General features: G+C 43.4%; 1 protein-coding gene across 2 annotated transcripts; it reads left to right on the forward strand.

The window, feature by feature from the left end:
- Window positions 1-60: 60 nt before the first annotated feature.
- On the forward strand, window positions 61-23,119 carry LOC137346107 (nuclear factor 7, ovary-like). Of its 2 annotated transcripts, XM_068009405.1 has the most exons (6): window positions 61-336; window positions 426-482; window positions 1,006-1,240; window positions 6,695-6,717; window positions 8,361-8,476; window positions 20,793-23,119. In XM_068009405.1, exons 2-4 carry the CDS (start codon window positions 450-452, stop codon window positions 6,703-6,705), a joined length of 279 nt encoding a protein of 92 aa, XP_067865506.1. In that variant the 5' UTR covers window positions 61-336; window positions 426-449; the 3' UTR covers window positions 6,706-6,717; window positions 8,361-8,476; window positions 20,793-23,119. The 2 variants fall into 2 exon arrangements, with proteins under 2 accessions (XP_067865506.1, XP_067865505.1); XM_068009404.1 differs by having other exon boundaries at window positions 61-482.
- Window positions 23,120-24,235: the final 1,116 nt, after the last annotated feature.

Consider the following 24,235-nt stretch of genomic DNA (forward strand, 5'->3'; position numbering starts at 1 on the left):
CCGTCCTCACAGGGAAGTAAATACCGAGCTGGAAAGTGAAAGCGGGTTGAATCAGGAAGTGCTGAGTGTGAACATGGCTTCCGAACTGGAGGCAGAGAGAGGAGTTAGATTATCCCGCTTGTCCCATTTGTCTTGATCTCTATGAAGCTGCGGTAATACTGCCTTGTAGACACATCTTCTGCTGGTCCTGTTGCAATGACTATGGACAAGAGGAGGGACAGCTCTGCCCGATATGTAGAAAGGATTTTCCGGGAAGAAACCTCAAGATTAATCGGACCTTAGCGAGTGTGGCCGAGAAAGCTCGACAATTAAATGCGAATATGAAAGAGCAAGAAGGTAAATTTCACTGTGAGGAACATCAGCTCAAAGCGGACATGCTTTGTAATATTGACAATGAATTGTTATGTCACCTTTGTGTGTTTAAGCCCGAACACAGACACCACAGCTTCATGGAGATTGAATCAGTTGTTCAAAAGTACAAGGTAACAGAAACAGATTTGATCTCCTTATTATTTTATCACATTTTCATGGTCTAAAACTGTTTATTTTCTGATTTTTTTCTCTCCAAACCCCAGCGTTGGATGAAATTTTCTTTAGATTCTATCGAGCAGGAGAAATCGGCGACTCTAGAATTTGAACAGCGGCAGAAACAGTTTATTTAGAGATACAGCACTGAAACAGGCCCTTCGGCCCACCGAGTCTGTGCCGACCAATAACCACCCATTTATACTAACCCTGCAGTAATCCCATATTCACGACCACCGAGCTACACTAGGGGCAATTTATAATGGCCAATTTACCTATCAACCTGCAAGTCTTTGGCTGTGGGAGGAAACCGGAGCACCTGGTGCAAACCCACGCAGTCACAGGGAGAACTTGCAAACTCCGCACAGGCAGTACCCAGAATTGAACCTGGGTCGCTGGTGCTGTAAGGCTGCGGTGACTCGGTGGGTTTTTTTTTGCTTCTATTTGGAATTTTTGTTTTTGTAATATTTTATCTCTTAGGAACAGTGGAGCAGTCTGCAGACCCACATCACATCAAAATTCAACTTAATGCGCCAGTTTCTCACTGAGGAAGAACAGCGTTTCGTCCGAGAGCTCGGGGAAGAAGAGGAGAGGATTCTAGAAACAATGGAGAAAAACCTTCGAGAGATTCAAGAGAATTTAAATATTATTCAGGAGAATCTCTCAAAGCTGCATGAACTGAAAGAGCAAAAAAGACGGAGTGATATTTACAAAGGTGAGGGATTATATTTCAAGTTTAGTTCAGTGGAAGTGCACAGTCACAACATGATGGGTGAGAATTTGAAAATAAATGCAGCATTTTCCCAATAATTCCGAACTGATTTAAACTGATCAATTGTTTTGTCTATATCGGGGTGAATCTGTTATTGTCACCAAACTAATCAGCTCCTCCAATATCTACAGAATCCCAGGAATGCCTGCAACTTCCCTGGGAATGAGTTATCGTGACCTTAACACTTAGCTTGTAATTATTTCTCTGCCGCCCGATGTTAATATTCTCCTGAAACTCACATTATAATCCAGTTACAGTTCCATGTTGTGGATGTTTCTGGTGCGATATGGGTGAAGACACTGAGTTTCCAGTTCCCAACCCTGCAGCACAACTGTGTCACTCATGTGACACTATCTTCAAATGTAAATTCCCAAATTGGGCCAGCGGTGAGCTTGATTGTGGCACCGAGTGTAACCAGGAGATGGGAGATCCTCCAGACTGTGAGTGGCAAAGGCAGTTGGCAGCCATGAAGGGGTTTTTCGCTGCCTTGCAGAGAGATCAGGCAGCATCTCAGAGGGCCAGCAGTCACACCGAGCACAAAAGCAGCCAAATGGAAGGTAAAACACAAGATCCCCCAGTTCCTGAAAATTTTCAACATCAAAATAAACTTTACTGTCTGCCCGCTTTGAACCTGACAGCTGTGCTCTAACATGCACCAGGCTGTTTGGGTTCAGCAATTTTATCTTTGAAAATCGCCTTCTCGGCCTCCCTGGCCTGTTAACCAGCTCCTCAAGGAACTGAATGGCTGTTTATTGGAGACAGGCAGGTTTCCCGTTTACCCCGCTCCTGTCCCTTCCCTCCCTTTCGGAAGTGGGTCATTGTTCCGGAAGCGGTTGGGTCCAGTGCCATTCTTCAGGAATGCTATTTTCCAATCACACACACACCCCTCCCGACCCCACTGGAAATTGAAAATCCCCGTCACTGTGTCTGTGAGTGGGACTGATGTTGATTTCCATTTTCTGCCACAAATAAGGTTTATTAACTCTCTCCTGTTTCTGTGAGCTACTTTAGTGATTTTGGTGTAATTTCTGTTGCCTATTTTTCAAATATTTCCTGTGTAGTATTACATAACGTTTTAGATCACAGAGACGAGGACTTCTGTCCAACAGGTCTGTGCCAGTGTTTATGCCCCACAGGATCCCACCCTACTTCATCTCACCCTATCAATGTATCCGTCTGATCCTTTCTCCCTCATGTACTTATTTAGTGACTCCTTCAGTGCATCTATGCCAGGGAGTGTCCAACCTTTTTTTGCCTGGGGGCCGCATTACAATTTTTATCTTGCATCGGGGACTAATGAGACAATTTTGGAAAGATAAAGGCATTAAAAATTTATCGTGCTATTAAACAAAACAACAACAAATGTGCATTTTTGTGAAGAAGCTTTAAATGGGAAGATTAATTTATTGACTTAATTTCTGGTCATTATGTTGGACTATGTGAGATACCTGGCAGATTTTTGCTTGCACAAGTAGTCAATGTTTGCCCACACGCTTGATGTAGTGAGGTGGAATATGTTCATCTGTCAGAAGTGATCTTGATCTTGAGCTCTCGCTCTCACTCTCTCTTTACCCCTCTCTCTCGCTCCCCTCTCCCTCCCTCCCCCCCTCCGTCCTTCCCTCCCTCCCCCCCTCCGTCCTTCTCCCTCCCCTCTCCATCCTTCCCCCCACCCCCTCGCTCTGTCGTGTCCTTCGCACCCCCCCCTCCTTGCTGTTTCCCTGTCTTTGTACACCCCACCCCCCCCCCCCCCACCAACCTGAACTACATTTGCAGTGAGCAGGAGCTCTGAGAACAGCAACGTTCTGGTTGGTCAGTTTTTTTATTAAACATTGCAGATCAGTTTCACAACTGATATGTGCTGGGTGCGGGAACAGAGGTTTGCGAACTTTGGACATACTCGCAGTCTTCTAAATATCCCAGGATAGCGATGCTTCAGGCGGGATAGAGAGGGAGGTAAAAGGGGTGGAGGAGTTGCATTACTGGTCAAAGAGGATATCACAGCTGTGCTGAAGGAGAGCACGATGGAGGACTCGAACAGTGAGGCAATATGGGCAGAACTCAGAAATAGGAAGGGTGCAGTAACAATGTTGGGGCTGTACTACAGGCCTCCCAACAGCAAGTATGAGATAGAGGTACAAATATGTAAACAGATTATGGAAAGATGTAGGAGCAACAGGGTGGTGGTGATAGGAGACTTTAATTTTCCCAACATTGACTGGGATTCACTTAGTGTTAGAGGTCTAGATGGAGCAGAATTTGTAAGGAGTATCCAGGAGGGTTTTCTAGAGCAGTATGTAAATAGTCCAACTCGGGAAGGGGCCATACTGGACCTGGTGTTGGGGAATGAGCCCGGCCAGGTGGTTGAAGTTTCAGTAGGGGACTACTTTGGGAATAGTGATCACAATTCTGTAAGTTTTAGAATACTCATGGACAAAGATGAGAGTGGTCCTAAAGGAAGAGTGCTAAATTGGGGGAAGGCCAACTAAACCAAAATTCAGCAGGAGCTGGGGAATGTAGATTGGGAGCAGCTGCTTGAAGGTAAATCCACTTTTGATATGTGGGAGTCTTTTAAAGAGAGGTTGATTAGCGTGCAGGAGAGACATGTTCCTGTGAAAATGAGGGATAGAAATGGCAAGATTAGGGAACCATGGATAACAGGTGAAATTGAGAGACTAGCTAAGAGGAAAAAGGAAGCACACCTAAGGTCTAGGCGGCTGAAGAAAGACGAAGCTTTGAAAGAATATCGGGAATGTAGGACCAATCTGAAACGAGGAATTAAGAGGGCTAAAAGGGGTCATGAAATAACTTTAGCAAACAGGGTTAAGGAAAATCCCAAAGCCTTTTATTCATATATAAGGAGCAAGAGGGTAACTAGAGAAAGGATTGGCCCACTCAAGGACAAAGGAGGAAAGTTATGCGTAGAGTCAGAGAAAATGGGTGAGATTCTAAACGAGTACTTTGTATGGGTATTCACCGAGGAGAGGGACATGACGGATGTTGAGGTTAGGGACAGATGTTTGATTACTCTAGGTCAAGTCGGCATAAGGAGGGAGGAAGTGTTGGGTATTCTAAAAGGTATTAAGGTGGACAAGTCCCCAGGTCCAGATCGGATCTATCCCAGGTTACTGAGGGAAGCGAGAGAGGAAATAGCTGGGGCCTTAACAGATATCTTTGCAGCATCCTTAAACACGGGTGAGGTCCCGGAGGACTGGAGAATTGCTAATGTTGTCCCCTTGTTTAAGAAGGGTATCAGGGAAAATCCAGGTAATTATAGACCGGTGAGCCTGACGTCAGTGGTAGGGAAGCTGCTGGAGAAGATACTGAGGGATAGGATCTATTCCCATTTGGAAGAAAATGGGCTCATCAGTGATAGGCAACATGGTTTTGTGCAGGGAAGGTCATGTCTTACCAACTTAATAGAATTCTTTGAGGAAGTGACAAAGTTGATTGATGAGGGAAGGGCTGTAGATGTCATATACATGGACTTCAGTAAGGCGTTTGATAAGGTCGCCCATGGTAGGCTGATGGAGAAAGTGAAGTCGCATGGGGTCCAAGGTGTACTAGCTAGATGGATAAAGAACTGGCTGGGCAACAGGAGACATAGAGTAGCAGTGGAAGGGAGTTTCTCAAAATGGAGACGTGTGACCAGTGGTGTTCCACAGGGATCCGTGCTGGGACCACTGTTGTTTGTGATATACATAAATGATTTGGAGGAAAGTATAGGTGGTCTGTTTAGCAAGTTTGCAGACGACACTAAGATTGGTGCAGTAGCAGATAGTGAAGGGGACTGTCAGATAATACAGCAGAATATAGATAGATTGGAGAGTTGGGCAGAGAAATGGCAGATGGAGTTCAATCAGGGCAAATGCGAGGTGATGCATTTTGGAAGATCCAATTCAAGAGTGAAATATACAATAAATGGACAAGTCCTGGGGAAAATTGATGTGCAGAGAGATTTGGGTGTTCAGGTCCATTGTTCCCTGAAGGTGGCAACGCAGGTCAATAGAGTGGTCAAGAAGGCATACGGCATGCTTTCCTTCATCGGACGGGGTATTGAGTACAAGAGTTGGCAGGTCATGTTACAGTTGTATAGGACTTTGGTTCGGCCACATTTGGAATACTGCGTGCAGTTCTGGTCGCCACATTACCAAAAGGATGTAGATGCTTTGGAGAGGGTGCAGAGGAGGTTCACCAGGATGTTGCCTGGTATGGAGGGCGCTAGCTATGAAGAGAGGTTGAGTAGATTAGGATTATTTTCATTAGAAAGACGGAGGTTGAGGGGGGACCTGATTGAGGTGTACAAAATCATGAGAGGTATAGACAGGGTGAATAGCAAGAAGCTTTTTCCAAGAGTGGGGGATTCAATTACTAGGGGACACGAGTTCAAAGCGAAAGGGGAAAAGTTTAGGGGGGATATGCGTGGAAAGTTCTTTACGCAGAGGATGGTGGGTGCCTGGAACGCGTTGCCAGCGGAGGTGGTAGACGCGGGCACGATAGCGTCTTTTAAGATGTATCTGGACAGATACATGAATGGGCAGGAAGCAAAGAGATACAGACCCTTAAAAAATAGGCGACATGTTTAGATAGAGGATCTGGATCGGCGCAGGCTTGGAGGGCCGAAGGGCCTGTTCCTGTGCTGTAATTTTCTTCTTTGTTCTTTCTGGTGGCCTTTTGAAAAAACATGTTTGAGCCCGCCAGGTACCTCCAAATCTGTCCGAAGTTGAGAAACAGCTCTTCCCGCTCCGAGCACCTGTCAACTTGTGAAACTGACTTGCAATCGTTTTTTAAAAGTCTGTCTGGGACGAAGAAGACGCTAATCAGAAATTTCTCATCGCTGAAGTACATCCGCGGGCTGATGGAAAACTTTGGCAGCCTGGATCCTGGCCCAGGGGCCGTATATTGGACAACCCGGATCTGTGCTATTGGTCTCAACCATTCCAATTGGTAGCAAGTTTCGCTTCTTACCACTCTGTTTATTCAAGGAGTGTCTCCTGAATTTCTTATTGGATTTCTCTTAGTAACTATTTTATTTTCTGGCCCCTGGTTTTTGATTTCCCCGAGAACTCGAAACAACTTCTGTATATCTTCCCTATGAATCCTTTCACCATTTTAAAGACCTCAATCAGGTCCCCTCTCTGTCTTTATTCTAAAGACCCCCAGCCTGTTCAGTCTTTCGTGTTTGGTGTACTCTCTCAGTTCTGGTATTATTCTTGTAAATCATTTTTATACTTTCACCTGTGGTTCTATAACCTTTTGTAGCATCTGCTTTCTATTCAGTGTTTGCGACAATGAGAATTGGGAATTGTCAGCAGATTGTAACAATGTGAGTGTAATTTCTGCTGTCTGGATATAGACGGTCAGTCACTGTCAACTTAGATTTTGTTTTATTTATTTCAGGAGGAAACTAGTCAAAACGAGAGGTAAGACATGCCCTTCACTGAAACTATACCCAATTTGGTAAAATTACTCTGAAAAATGTTTATTACCAATTTATAACCAATTTGGAAGATAGCAGATGCAACATTGCTATTCGAGGAAGGAGGGAGAGAAAACTCTGAATTACAGGCCAATAACATCAGGAAAATACTTCAATTTATTACTCAGTCACTTTGAAAATCATACGATTAAGCAGAGTCCACATGCTTTTATGAAAGTCTTTGACAAATTTATTATTTACATCCTTATAAAACTAACCGGATAAAGGGTAACCAGCGGATGCAGTATATTTAGATTTTCAAAAGCCATTTGTCAAACTGCCACATAAAAGGTTGTTATAAAACATAAGTGTACATGGGGTGGAGGTAATATATTAGCATGGATAGTGGTTTGCTTTACAGACAAAGCTGGGAGTAGGGAGAAGCGGGACATATTCAAGTTGCAGGCTGTAACTAGTGGCATGCTGCAAGGATCAGAGCTGGGGCCTCAGCTATTTACAATCTATTTTAATGACTTAGATGAGAAAACCACGAGTAATGTATCCAGGCTTGCTGACAGTACAAAACTAGGTGGGACAGGCTGTGAGGAGGACACAGAGGCTACAAAGGGATATAGACAGGTTAAGTGAGTGGGCAATAAGGATGGAGTATAATGTCGGGAAATGGTCACTTTGGTAGGAAAATAGAAAATCAGAATATTTTTGAAATGGTGAGAAACGTTTATATGCTGATGTTCAGAGACATTTAGGTATCATCGTACAAGAAACACAGGAAGTTAGCATGCAGGTACAACAAGCAAATGAGGAAGGCAAATGATATGCTGGCCTTTATTGTGAGGAGCTGGAGTACAGGAGTGAGGAAGTTTTGCTACAATTTACAGGTTTTGGTGAGACCACACCTGGAGAACTGTGTACAGTTTTAGTTTCTTTATCTAAGGAAGGATATACTTGCCTTGGAGATGGTACAGTGAAGGTTCACTAGATTGATTCCTGGAATGAGAGGATTGTCCAATGAGGAGAGGTTGAGTAGATTGGGCTTCTACTTTCTGGAGCCTAGAAGAATGAGAGGTAATCTCATTGAAACAGAGAAGATTCTGAAGCAACTTGATTGGGTAGACGCTGAAAGGTTGATTTCTGTGGCTGGAGAGTCTAGAACTAGGGGGCACAGTCTCAGGATAAGGTGTTGATCATTTAAAACTGAGAGGAGGAGGAATTTCTTCACTCAGCTGCTTGTGAATCTTTGGAATTCTGTACTCCAGAGGATTGTGGATACTCAGTCATTGAGTATGTTCAAGGCTGAGATAGATTGATTTTTGGACTCTGCAGGAATCAATGGATATTGGGGTTGAGCAGGAAACTTGGAATTAAGATCAGAGTTCACGTTCCAAAGAAGGGTCACTGACCCAAAACGTTAACTCTGCTTCTCTTTCCACAGATGCTGCCAGACCTGCTGAGTGATTCCAGCACTTCTTGTTTTTGTTTCAGATTTCCAGCATCCGCAGTATTTTGCTTTTATTCACCATGATCTTATTGAATGATGGAGCAGGCTCGTGGGGCCACATGGCCTATTCCTGCTGCTATTTCATGTGTTCTTAATGTTCTTAATATTCTTATGTTTAATATTTGCAGGATTGGCGAGTGCTGTAATAAACTGTCATTAGCCGATGGCAAGCTGTCTATTGAAAAATTCAGTGGCCCGTTACCTTATGCAGTGTGGAGAGAGATGCTGAATACCGCTAAACTTGGTAAAACTCATTTAGCTTCCTTTGTCTGATTTGTATCTCATAATTTGATTTTTTTTTATGCATAAAGTGTCAAAGTTTTGCTGAAAATAGAGACATTTTGTCAAAACTTTTTGTCTTGCACTCATCAGGACAATTCGCAAGAATACCAATGTAAGGGCAACAACAAACTTATATTGTATAAAAATTGGGAGCTCAAGTCTGCGATAAACTCATGAAAGACCAGTTGTAAGGAACGAGCTGAATCAGAAATTGAAATAAACTGATTGGAAGTCAAAAGGGGGAAATCTGATAGCCAAAAAGATTGTTAAGACAAATAAACGACTGCAGCAAAAACCCTCTTACTCCAACATTAGAAAATGGCACATTTTGATTCAAAGATGTTTTTGGAACAAGGCAAACCTGAGTACAGACCAGTTAAAAGCCATCGCTAGGGAGATGCAAGTGAAACTGCCCAGCAAGGTGAAATGAACTGAGATCCTAAAAGTGCTGGCTCAGCACTGAGGACACAGTCCCATTCCGGAATAGGTAGATGAGGAATTAACTCCTGAAACTGACATATCTCCCACGGCCAGAATGGAACTGGCAAAATCCAGGATGCAACTGGGGTTTCAGGAAAGAGAAAAGGAGAGAGAGAGAGAGAAAGGGTTTTCCAGTTACGAAAATTGGAAATGGAGCTGAAGGCCTAAGCAGACCGAGAGAGCGCGGCGAGACTGTTGGAGGCTGCTAGGGAGAATCTCTCTTCACCCAAACTGCCCAAATCTCCCTTACCTATTATCAGGCTTTGAAGCTCTTAAGTATGCTAAGTTTGTACTAAAATTTGAAGAGGGTGAGGTCGAATCCTTTTTTGCCACTTTTGAGAAGGTAGCGACACAGCTACGATGGTCACAAGAAATGTGAACTGTCATCATTCAGGGTCAGTTAACAGGGAAGTCTCAAGAAGTCTATTCTATGCTGATCCCGAAATGTCTGCCAATTACAAGCGGACCAAAGATGCCATCCTTAGCGCTTATGATCTGGTTCCAGAGGCAGATCGTGAGCAATTCAGGAATGCTCAAAAGAAACCCGGGCAGAGGTATCTAGAATTTGAAAGGCAAAAGCAAATCGCTTTCGACCGGTGGGTCCGATCTGTAAAAATACAGCGCACCTATGAGGAATGATATTGCTGGCGGGGTTTAAAAATTGCCTACCCGCCAACCTAAAAATGCACTTTGAGGAGCAGAGTGTCTGCACGGCTAGAGAGGCCTGGCAACTCGGGCAGATCCTTCCAAAGCCACCCTCAAAAACATTGGGAGAATAAGGAGGGAGAGTGGGATAAAAAGGGAGCCACACCCGGAAAGGGGAGTACAAACGAGGGTGTGAAGAGTCCAGCCCAAGCCCACAAAGAGAAACCCCGGAGACCTGTGAGCTCCCACTGCAGTAAAGTGGGTCACTCCAGATCAGAATGCTGGAGGCTAAAGGGAAAGCCCATGGGTCTAATAGGTCTCTACTGAGGCAGTCCCAAGGAGGATACCCCAGTAACGAGCTTAGCAGGACCAGCAGAGGCCTTCACTGCAGAGCCTAGACCCTCTGAGAGTGTTACCCTGTGCGTTGCTGGACAGGATAAATTTCCCGAGAGATATTGGAGTTTTAGCCTAGAATGAACTGTGTCCCCCTACGATTCCCAGGAGATGAGCAAGTCTATTACATTGATCAGGGATACAGGGGCCACTCAGTCCTTAATGTTATAAAACAGCATAAACCGCCCCCAAAACCTCCATGAAAGCAAAGGCTCTGCTCAGTGGAGTGGAACAAGTTACCTGTTTGTTCCCCTCCATTGAGTCCACCTACAATGTGACCTAGTCTCAGGCCCCTAACCATAGGAGTTGTCCCAAAGTTACTGGTAGCAGGGATAGACATCCTATTGGGAAATTATTTGGAGATAATAGCAACCCCTATAATCCTAGACCAGCCTAGCGAAACCAAACAACTACATTACAGGAAAGAACAATGTCATTGCTGATGCCATGTTCCGAATGTAAAACCCCTTTAGGATATGGCCGGGAACTGACAGGCTGCTGCCGTCAAGCCAAAAAGACGTTCTGCCTATCACACAAATGAGTAATGTGATATATGAATTTCAGTGCCAGTGTGATGCTAGGTATATAGTCCGTATGTCACAAAGACTGGCGGATCGTATCAAACAACATGTCCCTTCCATTGTTCACAACAGGCAAGGTACATGCCGTACCCAACAAGCCCAGTTGCAAAACTCAAAACAGTGTCCAACATTAAATGTGATTCCGCAATTGGCAACATTTGTTAAATAATCCTCAGTGTGCTCAGAATTACACTGACAACCAATTTAAGATGGTCAGTTGGCCTTGCAGAGCTGTATACTTGTGCATACTGGAAGCTGCATATATTCATAGACAGGTCCCTGTTCTTTGCAGACAGAAAAAACATGTACACACATTGTACCTGTTTCAGCTTTGCCAAATAAGTGACAGCCATTTGCTGGTTCATTTCTCAAGGCCGTGGCTTGACCAGAGTCAGACTGCCTAGTTTAAATTTCGAACAAAGCTTGGCAGTTAACTGTCAGTCACCATAAACTTGTGCATTCTCCATGGCAACACCTCTATCAATCAGAGTCCACTTGCCAACCAATCAGTACTCTCTTCTAATGCAGTATAAATTTGTTGTTTCCCTTACATTGGTATTCTTTCAAATTGTCCTGATGAGTGCAAGACAAAAAGCTTCGACAAAATGTCTCTGTTTTCAGCAATACTCAAGTTTTGTACTACCAATGAGAGTATCTTTAATTGATAAGTAGTCACAAAGGAACACAGTTAGAAATGACCCCGAATGAAATTAAAGTTTCATTTGTGCACCAATTCCACTTTCTAAAAAGAGTCACCTTCAACTGGTCAGTTGAATATGTCAGGTCTCCGAACATCACCAATACAGGAACTCTCAGATAAATCACTGCCTCCAAATCCCATCGATACTTTGTAAACTTCAGTAAGCAGAAAGCTCACCCTTCCCAGCTGAACCTTTCCTTCTCTACAATACTCATTCTCCTGATGTATTTGCTCCTTGTGTGTCACACTCATTTCCATGACCAAGGTCAGGGCAGGAAGTCTGTGAATGAGGCTTTGTCTGCCTGTTGAGGGAGGAGGAGTGGGGAGGGATATGGAGTCAGCTGGTGTTCACTGTGGATGTGGGGAACAAGCACTGGATTGTAATCCACTTCCTTAAAGTGTCACCAAAGCCTATTTTTTTTTTTCAATTGTCCTGAGGAAACATTCCACTCACCATGGATGAATGTGTTTAAGCACCCAGGAAGAGTACCAAGGTAGAAGTTTGACAGTGATGTAACACACAGTGTTACTGCAGCCCTGTATAAAGCCTGTTTGTCTGCATAGACCAAGCAGGAGGTGTCTGGATGTTGGCCTATAGTTTCTAGTCAGCACTGATGAGAGAGTTAGTTTTCTGTGATCAGGACTGGGTGGTGACCTCTGTCATATATACTAACATGATTGTGATAAAGTTAATTGTGTCTGTGTCCTTGTCTCCAGCACATGGTGTGGGACTTCCAGTTGGAAGAGAGTAAGCTCGTTTCGGACCTTTTATAATGTGATAGGGAAGTGTTACGAACAGGTAGTTATACCTGTTTTTTCTCTTTTTGTTTTCAACAACCTGTCTATAAACAGATTAGTGATTGAATTTTTCCCTCCCTTAAACCCTGATAATCAATGACCACAGCAAAAATGTGGTTGTTGGAGTTAAATCAAAGAATTAGGGGTTTATTAACACACTCTTAAACTCGAGAAGGTGTTTAACCTCAGCATGGTCACTTAAAAACATTCAAGGAAAGGTTAAAGGTATAAAAAGGCAGGGACATTTACTAAATAGAACTATAAACTAACATGAATTTCAGTTAAAACTAGTGTCAATTTAAATGATCAAAAAGTGCAAAAATTGGAGCTGACCGACTGGAAATGCCGAATTGGGGGAGTAGCTGTTGGAAATATCTCCTCTCTTACAGATTTCTTCTTTGCACTCTCGCAGGTCGATGGGGGTAGGTTGATTTGGCAGAAGTAGCATTTTTCTTAGATGGAGAGGAAGCTAGCAGAAGGCAGGTTTTCTTGCTATTTTTGCAGACTGTGTCTTTAATTTTCTTCGCTGTTTGCAGTCTGTCGTATTTAATTCTTTTGGCTTTTGCAGACTGTGTCTTAGAGGGAGGTGTTGAGCTTCAGACAGCTGTGGATTGAAAACGGGCTGTACCCTCAAACTGTTAGAGTTTCAAGTCCAGGCAAGTTAGATAGGGGTTTCCTAGATCTTAAAACTAGACCCTTTCAAGTTGCTATCCTTTGATCTCTCTCTCCTCCATTTTAACAAGTGGAACCCAGTTAAAATTTAACATGCTGGACAAAATGGTTGCCATTCAAACTCAAATGCACAAAACAGAATTTACAGGGGGTTCACATTGATTTGTGACAGGAAGATATTAGTTTTTGTGGAACTAGGTCACTACTTTTCCCCCAGGTTGCCCCAGCTGCTTGTCCTAGTGCCCTGTGCCCACTAGGAGGGGATCCTATTGGGAGTGAAGAGCACAGTTTAGGTCTTCACTCATGGTTACTGTGCTGTCCATACATGGAGTGAGTGTGAGGAATGTTGATGTGGGGACTCCTCATTCGGGGCACAGAACTGAAATTTCACTTTGGGTTCCCCTGTTATTTGAATTTCATTAGGATGGAGTTACCTCCTCCTCCAGGAATGTGTATCTGCAGAGTATTGGGAAGGTTCCTGTTGATTAGTGTGATTATCCTCTGTTCTTGGCTGAGTTGAAGGTGATCAGTATTTGTCCCACCCACTCACTCAGAAACTGGGTGTGTTCATAGAATCATAGAATCATAGAACATACAGCACAGAACAGGCCCTTCGGCCCACAATGTTGTGCCGATCCTTTGTCCTCTGTTCTGAGGACAGTGAGGAGGGTCTCCTGTAGAAATACCTTTTCCACCTGTCCCTTTCTGTTGAGATTCATGGATATAATTGCCCGGTTGTTTCAGTTTTTCGTGTGTTCCTGGTCAGGCTACTGGACTGATTGACTGGAAGCTTTTGTCCACCCTCAGTATGGGATTTGTTTCTGTTCTTTCTCGGTTTTCCTCCCTAATAAGCTAAAAATGCATTGGGGTTTTATGGGATAATGCAGACCCCTGTAAAAATGCTTGAAATCTGTAAAACAATCGGTTTAATGCTTTTTTTAATCAAATTACACCACCTTCAGTGACCATGAGATTACTGGTATTGACGGATCATATACACTGATCATGAGATTCCTAGTACAGACGGAAATGCTTCACTATCACTGGGTCAAAATCCTAGCACTCCCTCCCCGGCAGCACTCTATGGGTGTTCCAGCACCGCATGGACTCCAGCAGTTCAAGGCGGCAGCTCACCACTGCCTTCTCGAGCAATTATGGATGGGAAATAAATGCTGGCTTTGCAATGCTCACCTACCAGGAATAAATAAACAAAGACGGAGCATTCAGTGATCATGAGATTACTGGTACTGTCGGTCGATGAACCTGCACCTCCCATTATATTCTTAATTCTAAAGTGTGACCTGAACCTGTCTGGATGGGGAAAACTCTCAAGGCCCACTTGATATCCTTTTTAACAGTTTATTGTACCACTGATAACTTACAAACACCAGTACCCTGCTCACAAAATAAAAACAAGAAATGCTGGAAATACTCAGCAGGTCTGGCAGCATCTTTTTTTTTATTCATTCATGGGATGTAGACGTCACTGGCCAGGCCAGCATTTATTGCCCATCCCTAATTTCCCTTGAGAAGGTGGTGGTGAGCTGCCTTCTTGAACCGCTGCAGTCCATGTGGGGTAGGTACACCCACAGTGCTGTTAGGAAGAGAGTTCCAGGATTTTGACCCAGCGACAGTGAAGGAACGGCGATATAGTTCCAAGTCAGGATGGTGTGTGACTTGAAGGGGAACTTGCAGGTGGTGGTGTTCCCATGCATTTGCTGCCCTTGTCCTTCTAGTTGGTAGAGGTCGCACGTTTGGAAGGTGCTGTCTAATGAGCCTTGGTGCGTTGCTGCAGTGCATTTTATAGATGGTACACACTGCTACCACTGTGCATCGATGGTGGAGGGAGTGAATGTTCGTAGATGGGGTGCCAATCAAGCGGGCTGCTTTGTCCTGGATGGTGTTGAGCTTCTTGAGTGTTGTTGGAGCTGCACCCATCCAGGCAAGTGGAGAGTATTCCATCATACTCCTGACTTGTGCCTTGTAGATGGTGGACAGGCTTTGGGGAGTCAGGAGGTGAGTTACTCACTGCAGGATTCCTAGCCTCTGACCTGCTCTTGTAGCCGTGATATTTATTTGGCTACTTCAGTTCAGATTCTGGTCAATGGTAGCCCCTAGGATGTTGATAGTGGGGGATTCAGCGATGGTAATGCCATTGAATGTCAAGGGGAGATGGTTAGATTCTCTCTTGTTGGAGATGGTCATTGCCTGGCACTTGTGTGGCGCGAATGTTACTTGCCACTTATCAGCCCAAGCCTGGATATTGTCCAGGTCTTGCTGCATTTCTACATGGACTGCTTCAGTATCTGAGGAGTTGCGAATGGTGCTGAACATTGTGCAATCATCAGCGAACATCCCCACTTCTAACCTTATGATTGAAGGAAGGTCATTGATGAAGCAGCTGAAGATGGTTGGGCCTAGGAAACTACCCTGAGGAACTCCTGCAGTGATGTCCTGGAGCTCAGATGATTGACCTGCAACAACCACAGCCATCTTCCTTTGCGCTAGGTATGACTCCAACCAGTGGACGGTTTCCCCCTGATACCCATTGACCTCAGTTTTGCTAGGGCTCCTTGATGCCATACTCAATCAAATGCTGCCTTGATGTCAAGGGCAGTCACTCTCACCTCACCTCTTGAGTTCAGCTCTTTTGCCAATGTTTGAACCAAGGCTGTAATGAGGTCAAGAGCTGAGTGGCCCTGGCAGAATCCAAACTGAGCGTCACTGAGCAGGTTATTGCTAAGCAAGTGTTGTTTAATGGCACTGTTGATGACACCTTCCATCACTTTACTGATGATTGAGAGTAGGCTGATGGGGCAGTAATTGTCCAGATTGGACTTGTCCTGCGTTTTGTGTACAGGACATACTTGGGCAATTTTCCACATTGCAGGGTAGATGCCAGTGTTATAGCTGTACTGGAACAGCTTGGCTAGGGGGGCGGCAAGTTCTAGAGCACAGATCTTCAGTACTATTGCCGGAATATTGTTAGGGCCCATAGTCTTTGCAGTATCCAGTGCCTTCAGGTGTTTCTTGAAATCACGCGGAGTGAATCGAATTGGCTGAAGTCTGGCATCTGTGATGCTGGGGCCTTCAGGAGGAGGCCGAGATGGATCATCAACTTGGCACTTCTGGCTGAAGATTGTTGCAAATGCTTCAGGCTTATCTTTCGCACTGATGTGCTGGGCTCCTCCATCATTGAGGATGGGGATATTTGTGGAGCCACCTCCTCCAGTTAGTTGTTAAATTGTCGTCCACCATTCACAGCTGGATGTGGCAGGACTGCAGAGCTTAGATCTGATCCGTTGGTTATGGGATCGCTTAGCTCTGTCTATCGCATGCTGCTTACGCAGTTTGGCACGCATATAATCCTGTGTTGTAGCTTCATCAGGTTGACACCTCATTTTGAGGTATGCCTGGTGTTGCTCCTGGCATGCTCTCCTGCACTCTTCATTGAACCAGGGGAGAGAGAAGCAGAGTTAATGTTTCAGGTCAGTGATCTTTCATCAGACTCTTCACTGACCTGAAACGTTAACTCTGCTTCTCTCTCTCCACAGATGCTGCCAGACCTGCTGAGTATTTCCACCGTTTCTAGTTTTAATTTGAGATGTCCAGCATCTGTAGTATTTTGCTTTTATTTCAGTAAGGGCTCCCTTCAAATTAAATCAATACAAACACCAGGACCCTGCTCCTTTCAAATTAAATCCATACTCACACTGTCCCATAATTTCTAAACTGCACTCATCCCATCGATCACTCAGAGGAGTAGATTCCTATCTGTGTGGGTTATTAATCCCGCCCGTGGTTATCTTGGCAACTCGCTGCTCTTTTCCCTGAACACATGTTTCTGCAAGTATAAAAATCACAATGATTGATGCAAACCCGTCCCGCTTTTGATTGTGACTTCTGAAATCTACAACAATTCTAAATCTTGTGTTCATGAATAGCCTGTTATCATATGAAGGGGTTTTGATGGGGTAGATTGTGGCTTATCCACATTAGCAGATAGGTGAATGAGTTTTGCCCTAATGAAGCAGTTTTTCTGATCGGCGTTTCCAAGGGATGTGAGTATCCACCCCGACATACTGGAACTCACAGCTCATTAGCTTGTTAATACTATTTACAATCTGGCTACACGACCTCAATGGTTGAGATAAATCACTTAAATTTGGATACACTTATTGTGTTGTCTGATTGCATCAGCTATCTCTTGACTAGTATATTCATGAAGTCAGTTGATTCTGTGTTTCATTTTAAATCCAAGCTCGTTTTAAAAGTTCAGTTAAAAGTCCTGTTGGTTCCTGGGAATGAAACTTGGCCCATTTGTGGGGATCTGTCAATTTATAAATTGCCTTCGCAGTACAGCTGCTTGATCTTTTCATGTCTGTTTACTTTAAGCTAAATGAGTTTTTGCTGCAGGACTGGATACAATACAGACAGATACTCAGGAAACACAGTGCCACACAACAGACTTGAGCAAATTTGCAGCTTATGGAATAAAAGGGACAGTAGCAACATGGATATGAAATTGGCTGACTGACAGAAAACACAGAGTAATGGTTAATGGATATTTTTCGGACTGGAGGATGGTTTGTAGTGGATTTCCCCAGGGGTCAGTGTTGGGACCCTTGCTTTTCCTGATATATATTAATGTCCTAGACCTTGGTGTACAGGGCACAATTTCAAAGTTTGCAGATGATACAAAACTTGGAAGCATTATGAGCTGTGAGGAGGATAGTGTAGAACTTCAAAAGGACATAGACAAGTTGGTGGAATGGGCAGACAGGTGGCAGATGAAGTTCAATGCAGAGAAATGTGAAGTGATTCATTTGCTAGGAAGGACATGGAGAGACAATATAGAATAAAGGGTACAATTCTAAAGTGGGTGCAGGAGCAGAGGGACCTGGGTGTATGAGCAGTTAATAAAACATCCAGTATCCTGGACTTTATTAATGGAGGCATAGAGTACAAGAGCAAATAAGTTATGTTGAACTTGTATAAGACAGTAGTTTGGCTTCAGCTGGAGCATTGCGTCCATTCTGGGCACCGCACTTTAAGGAAAGACGTGAGGGCATTGGAGAGAGCACAGAAAAAATTTACTAGAATGGTTCCAGTGATGAGGAATTTCAGTTATGAAGATCGATTGGAGAAGTTAGGACTGTTTTCCCTGGAGAAGAGAAGGCTGAAGGTGATTTAATAGAGGTATTCAAAATCATGAGGGGTCCGGACAGAATAGGTAGGGAGAAACTGTTCCCACTTGTGGAAGGATTGAGAACGAGAGAGCACAGATTTAAAGTATTTGGTAAGAGAAGCAAAAGTGACACGAGAAAAGCTTTTTCACGCAGCGAGTGGTTAAGGTCTGGAATGCACTGCCTGAGAATGTGGAGGCAGGTTCAATTGAAGCATTCAAAAGGGAATTAGACAGTTCTATAAAATGGAAGAATGTGCAGGGTTATGGGGAGAAGGCAGGGGAATGGAACTGAGGGATTTGCTCTTTCAGAGAGCCAGTGCGGACATGATGGACCGAATGGCCTCCTCCTGCACTGTAACGATTCTGTGAAATGTAGGCTTGTAGTTCTAAACTCCTTATGCTGGTCAAAGCTGATCAAGTCCCACTGAGCTTTTCTGTGCTGTATTATTTATCTGCCCAGAATTTCTACACACAAATCTGGCCACATTGCCCATGTCAAAATCATGAGCATGGTGAGTTTCTGCTATTGTGCCTTTCTGAGGAGGCCGTTCAGATTGAGCTCGCTTATTAAACGCTTGTCGGCAAGTTTTAAAAGATTTCCAATATTACAGGATATTTAATTTTACTAAGGAACTGATAAAACCTATTTATTTACTGCAGTATTTTGCTTTTATCTGATGAAACTATTAAATGGTTTAGTGCATTTTTATGTAATTTTCAAGGATTTCAAATCAGATTATTCACAAATGAATGATTAGACGCTCTCATAAAAATGCTTATTTTTTTGTCACTATCGGCACAGAAGGAGGCCATTTGGCCCATTATGCTTATGCTATTTCTTTAGTAGACCTATTCAATTCATTCCAATCCCTGCTCTTTCCCCATAGCCCTATAATTTTTTTTCCATTCAAATATTTTATCTAATTCTCTTTGGAATGTCACTATTGAATCTGCTTCCAGCAGCCTTTCATGCAGAGCATTCCAGATCACAATACACTGTGTAAAAGAATAAAAATGTTTTCTCATGCCACCTCTGGTTCTTTTTCCAATCGCAATAAATCTGTGTCATCTGGTTACCATCCCTTCTGTCTTTGGAAACAGTTTCCCTTTATTTACTATCAAAACCATTCATGATTTTGAACACTTTGATCAAATCTCCTCTGAACCTTCTTTGATCTAAGGAGAACAACCTCCGTTTCTCCAACTGTCCATGTAACTGAAGGCCCTCACCCCTGATTCCATTCCAGTAAATCTCCTCTGCCCCCTCTAAGGCTTTGACAACCTTCCTAAAGTATGGTGCCCAGAATTGAACACAGTACTCCAGCTGAGGCCTAACCAGTGTTTTATAAAGGTTTAGCATAACCTACTTGCTTTTTGATCTATTCCTCTATTAATAAAGCCAAGGTTCACATCAGTTTTTTGTAACAGCCTTATCAACCTATCCTGGTACCTTCAAAGATGTGAGCACATACACCAGGTCTCTTTGTTCCTGCGCCCCCTTTTAAAATTGTTCCACTTTGTTGATGTTGACTCTTCTCATTTTTCCTACCAAAATGTATCACTTCACATTTCTCACCATGTGCCTGCCTGTTTCACCAGTCAATGTTTTCCTGAAGTCTGTTATTATCCACTTCGTTATTTACTGCATTTGAGTTTTGTATCATCTGAGACTTTCAAATCATGCCCTGAATACCTCAAGTCCAGGTCATTTTTGTGTATCAAAAGGAGCCCTGGGGAACACCATTGTATACTTCTGTCCAGTCTGAGAAACAACCGTTCACTGCTACTCTCTGCTTTCTGTCTCTTATCCAGTTTTGTACTATATCAGTTTAATCCCATGGGCTTTAACCTTTCTAACAACTCTCGGCAGTGGTACTTTGTCAAACACCTTTTGAAAGTCCATATGCACAACGTCTCCCAGACCACCTTCATCAAACCACTCCGTTACTTCATCAAAGAATGTGATCAAGTTAGTCAAAGATGATTTGCCTTTAACAAATCTGTGCTGACTTTCATCTTTTAGCCAACACTTTTCCACAAGTCAATTAAATTTATCCCAGATTATTGTTGCTACAAATTTCCTCTCCACTGACGATTGGTTGACTGGCTTGTAGTTTCCAGATTTATCCCTCTCCCTTTTTTAAAATAGGGGAGTAACATTTGTAATCCTCCAGATCCAAGGAGGATTGGAAGATTGTGGCCAGAGCTTTCACAATTTACACCCTTACTTCCCTCAGTAACTTAGGATGCATCCCATCCAGACTGGGTGACTGAGGAAATCATTTACATACATGCAAACACCTGTCCTTATACACACAGACCCTTATCCATGTGCACACACACACACCCACTATCAATACACACACAATAGACCCATAAGCACATAAATGCCTGCCCATACACTCACCTACCATATATACGTACACCCAGGCCGACAGGGTTAGTTTCTTCAATTAGCAACCTGGTGAGTATTGTGTCGGTGTATGAACCCTAGATGTTGTAAACACTTTTTGTGTTGCATTAAACTAGAAATAGTATTTAGTCGTTTATTGAAGCTCCAGTTTCAGCTTTGGCCCATCTTCTTATTTATATCCCCACAGAATATCACAGTACCGAGGTGGGTGGATGTAATGTTTTATGTTTTCAGAAGCCAAAACCACCTCCTGTGTAAGCTGTGATCTGCTGTTGTCAGATCCTCGTTTCCTCCCCTCAGGACACACAGCTCTTTCTTCATGTTGAGAAACAGGAAATCAAAGCAGAAATGATGAGAGCATCTGCCCCGATCCCCAGCGAGTTTCTAATTCTCTGCTTTTTCACTCAGTATCTGTGACCCTGGATGTGGAAACAGCGAATCCATGGCTCGAGGTGTCCGAGGATTTGAAGAGTGTGAGTTGGACCCGGACAAGGAGGAATCTCCCTGATACTGGGAAGCGGTTTACAATCTCTCCCTGTGTGTTGGGATCAGAGGGATTCACAGCAGGGAGACATTACTGGGAGGTGGAAGTGGCGGGGAATCGGGGCTGGAGTCTGGGAGTAGCCGCAGAGTCTGTGGATAGGAAGGGAGGGAACAGGCAGAGTCCGGAGACTGGATTCTGGACCATCGAACAGATACAGGATCAGCTTAATGTAAACTCCTCCCCTCGATCCCCTCTCCCTGTCGGTCAGATCCCCAGGAAGGTGGGAGTTTATCTCAGTTATGAGTTTGGGACAGTTTTATTTTACAGCCCGGACACCAAGTCCCTACTTCATACATTCACGGGGAATAAATTCACGAAGAAACTTTGTCCTTTCTTCTGAACCTCAGATGCAAACGAGCAGCTGAAAATCTGCTCTGGTTCCGATCTGGTTCTGTAAAAGGGGTGGGGCCTCAGGCCGCCACCTCATCCCTGACATCACAATGACTTAACCCTGCGCTAAGGGTCAAGAGCAGAGGTCAGGGGTTGGAGGTTAGAAACCCCCATTGACATCAGGCTGTCACTAATCAGGTTATTTAATTTCCAAATTATACATTGTAAAATCCCAGACTGTAAATAAAACCAATACAAGTTTAAATATCAGCAGATTAAAATGTTACGATCATGTTATGATGCCAACGATATGAGTGGGGGAGTGGTTTTGTTACAAGATGTGATGCTGCCCTACAGTGTTCAGTCAGTTATTCCTCAAGAAAACTCAATTCCTGCCAATGAAAATACTCAACATTGAGAAGGAAACGTTAAGTCTTGTCTTGGCTCTTCAACAGTTTGAAGTTTTGAGTAATCAAAGAGAGATATTAATTTACACAGGTCATAATCCATTCGTGTTTTTGGAAAAATTCCACACGAAGATTCTTTGATTGTTTGACTGGAGTTTGATGCTACAGCCGTATAACCTAAAAAAAAATGTTCACATTGCAGAGAAATGTAACATAATTGTTAATGCTCTATCTGTAGTGTAATCGTTTTTAAAATGACTCACATTTATCCTCAGAGATTTACAAAGTCCACTGGCATACCATAATTTTGGAAATATCATTTCCATCTATTTATAAGCTATCATCTTTTGGTCAAGGACTTGGAATCCCAAGAGTTTTGGACATTTGAATTTTGATTAGACTATGGGGAGGATATTATTGTGTGTTTTATACTAAAGTGTGTAGCATGCTGATATTTTATTTTGTTGGTATAAATGAAAACCTGTTGGTAAAGGGGAGATGTTACAATCATCTAGTTCATGGTTTATATTAATATTTTAGAGGTCACTTTGGGTGAAATTAAGTTTGTAGATGCAAGCTAATTGAAACCCTCAAACTTAGAGATTGACAGTATTTACACTTCAGAGGTCTTTCCGTGTGTACTTACAGGGTCAGAGTTGGAGAGGAGAGTGTTATAAAACAGCAGGTGGCCCTGTTTAGTTGGGGAGCTGAAGTTAGTAAGTCCAAAGAGAATTTTCCAGCCTTTGTTAACAAAATGAATTATTCATGTGAGTACCCAGAATCAAAGGAATGTTTTGGAGTTGGAGTTAATTAGCTTAAATTTCAATCTGCAACCCCCCAGATGTACCACATTACAATCGAGAGAGATGATACAGGGCGATGCCTTTTGGTTTGGTGTTTTATCTCTGATTGCTCACAGAAAGGTCAGTTGTTTTTGGAAGCAGCTGAGGTGAGGCGGAGAGAGAGAGTGCTGCCAACTGTTGGTGTCTGGAAACAGCGAGACCCAGTAGCAAAGAGCTATCAGGAACCAATGGTGCTTTCTGATTTGGAGTAACTATTCAAGAGTGCTAGTGAGGCTCATGCATGATCTGGGAGTCCACAATCATGAGATGTTGAAGAGTTGGGAGGTTCACCTTGCTGGTGTTGGCAGAAAGATCTCATACCAGACGATAGCTGTTACACTGAGAGTCAAAGTGGATTCCTGGGAGCTGTGCATGTCTTAAGTTGGTCCCGGGAGAAATGAATGAACCCTCAAGATCCTGTAAAGTATAGGGGAAAACTTGTTAGAGAGGTGGGGGCTGAGGTAAAGGTCAAATGGAGATTGTTCTGTTGCGATTTTAAGTTTAAAGTAAAAGACTTTACATTCTGTTTACATTTTCAATTTTAAATTGTGATAAAATATAGTGTTTGTATTGCTTGCTTTGTTCAACTCATGGTGTAATTCTAAGTTAATAACTGGAAGTTTGAATTTCTTGATGTCTGCAAAGGGGATCATAGAAATAAACAGTAAATTAAATATCTTGTGTCTCTCCTTCCTTCATTCACTCCCTGCTTCAGTCAGTTAAACCACCCAGTCCCGTCCTCCATCTCTTCACCTGTTTCACAGTCTGGAGCTGTGATTTCTTCTGTGTTTCCATTTCTCACTCTGCACCCACAACATGAAAGTCTGAGGGAGAAATCCAAATATTGAAGGAAGAAAATACTGCATTTCCATGGAGTCTGGGGATGTGATCATTGTAAAAGTTCAAATATTACATTACAATCATCTCTTTCTGTTTCATTTCAAGCAGTTTTGTTTACATTTGATGGCAGATCTCAAAAGGATTAAAAACTGACACGTGTATTTTGAAATAAAAACAAGATGTTGGAAATACTCAGCAGGTCAGGCTGAAAGGTCACTGGCCTTTCATCAGAACAGATGTACACAGATCACTGACCTGAAACATTAACTCTGCTTCTCTCTCCACAGATGCTGCCTAACCTGCTGAGTGTTTCCAGCACTTTGTTTTTATTTCTGATTTCAGCATCTGCAGTATTTTGCTCTTACTTGTAGTTTGAACCCAGCAACCAGATTATGAATTCCATCCAACACCCCACACTATCACAGATAAACTTTCACACACACTGTACCCCATCCAACTCCCCATCCTTTTACACACAAACTGCATCCCATCCAACTCCCCATCCTTTCACACACACACACTGTACCACATCCAACTCCCCATCCTTTCACACACACTGTACCCCATCCAACTCCCCATCCTTTCACACACACTGTACCACATCCAACTCCCCATCCTTTCACACACACACTGTACCACATCCAACTCCCCATCCTTTCACACACACTGTACCCTATCCAACTCCCCATCCTTTCTCACACACGCACACACACACACACTGTACCACATCCAACTCCCCATCCTTTCACACACACTACCCCATCCAACTCCCCATTCTTTCACACACACTGTACCCCATCCAACTCGCCATCCTTTCACACACACTGTACCCCATCCAACTCCCCATCCTTTCACACACACTGTACCCCATCCAACTCGCCATCCTTT

This window comes from Heterodontus francisci, chromosome 29 (genome assembly GCF_036365525.1).
Source record: "Heterodontus francisci isolate sHetFra1 chromosome 29, sHetFra1.hap1, whole genome shotgun sequence".
Lineage (NCBI taxonomy): Eukaryota > Metazoa > Chordata > Chondrichthyes > Heterodontiformes > Heterodontidae > Heterodontus > Heterodontus francisci.

Bases quoted from the DNA above. Each gene is read 5' to 3' on its own strand.
- LOC137346107 (XM_068009404.1), top strand. From the start codon at position 321: ATGAAAGAGCAAGAAGGTAAATTTCACTGTGAGGAACATCAGCTCAAA. The intron at 483-1,005 runs GTAACAGAAACA...TTTATCTCTTAG, and splicing joins CAGTTGTTCAAAAGTACAAG to GAACAGTGGAGCAGTCTGCA.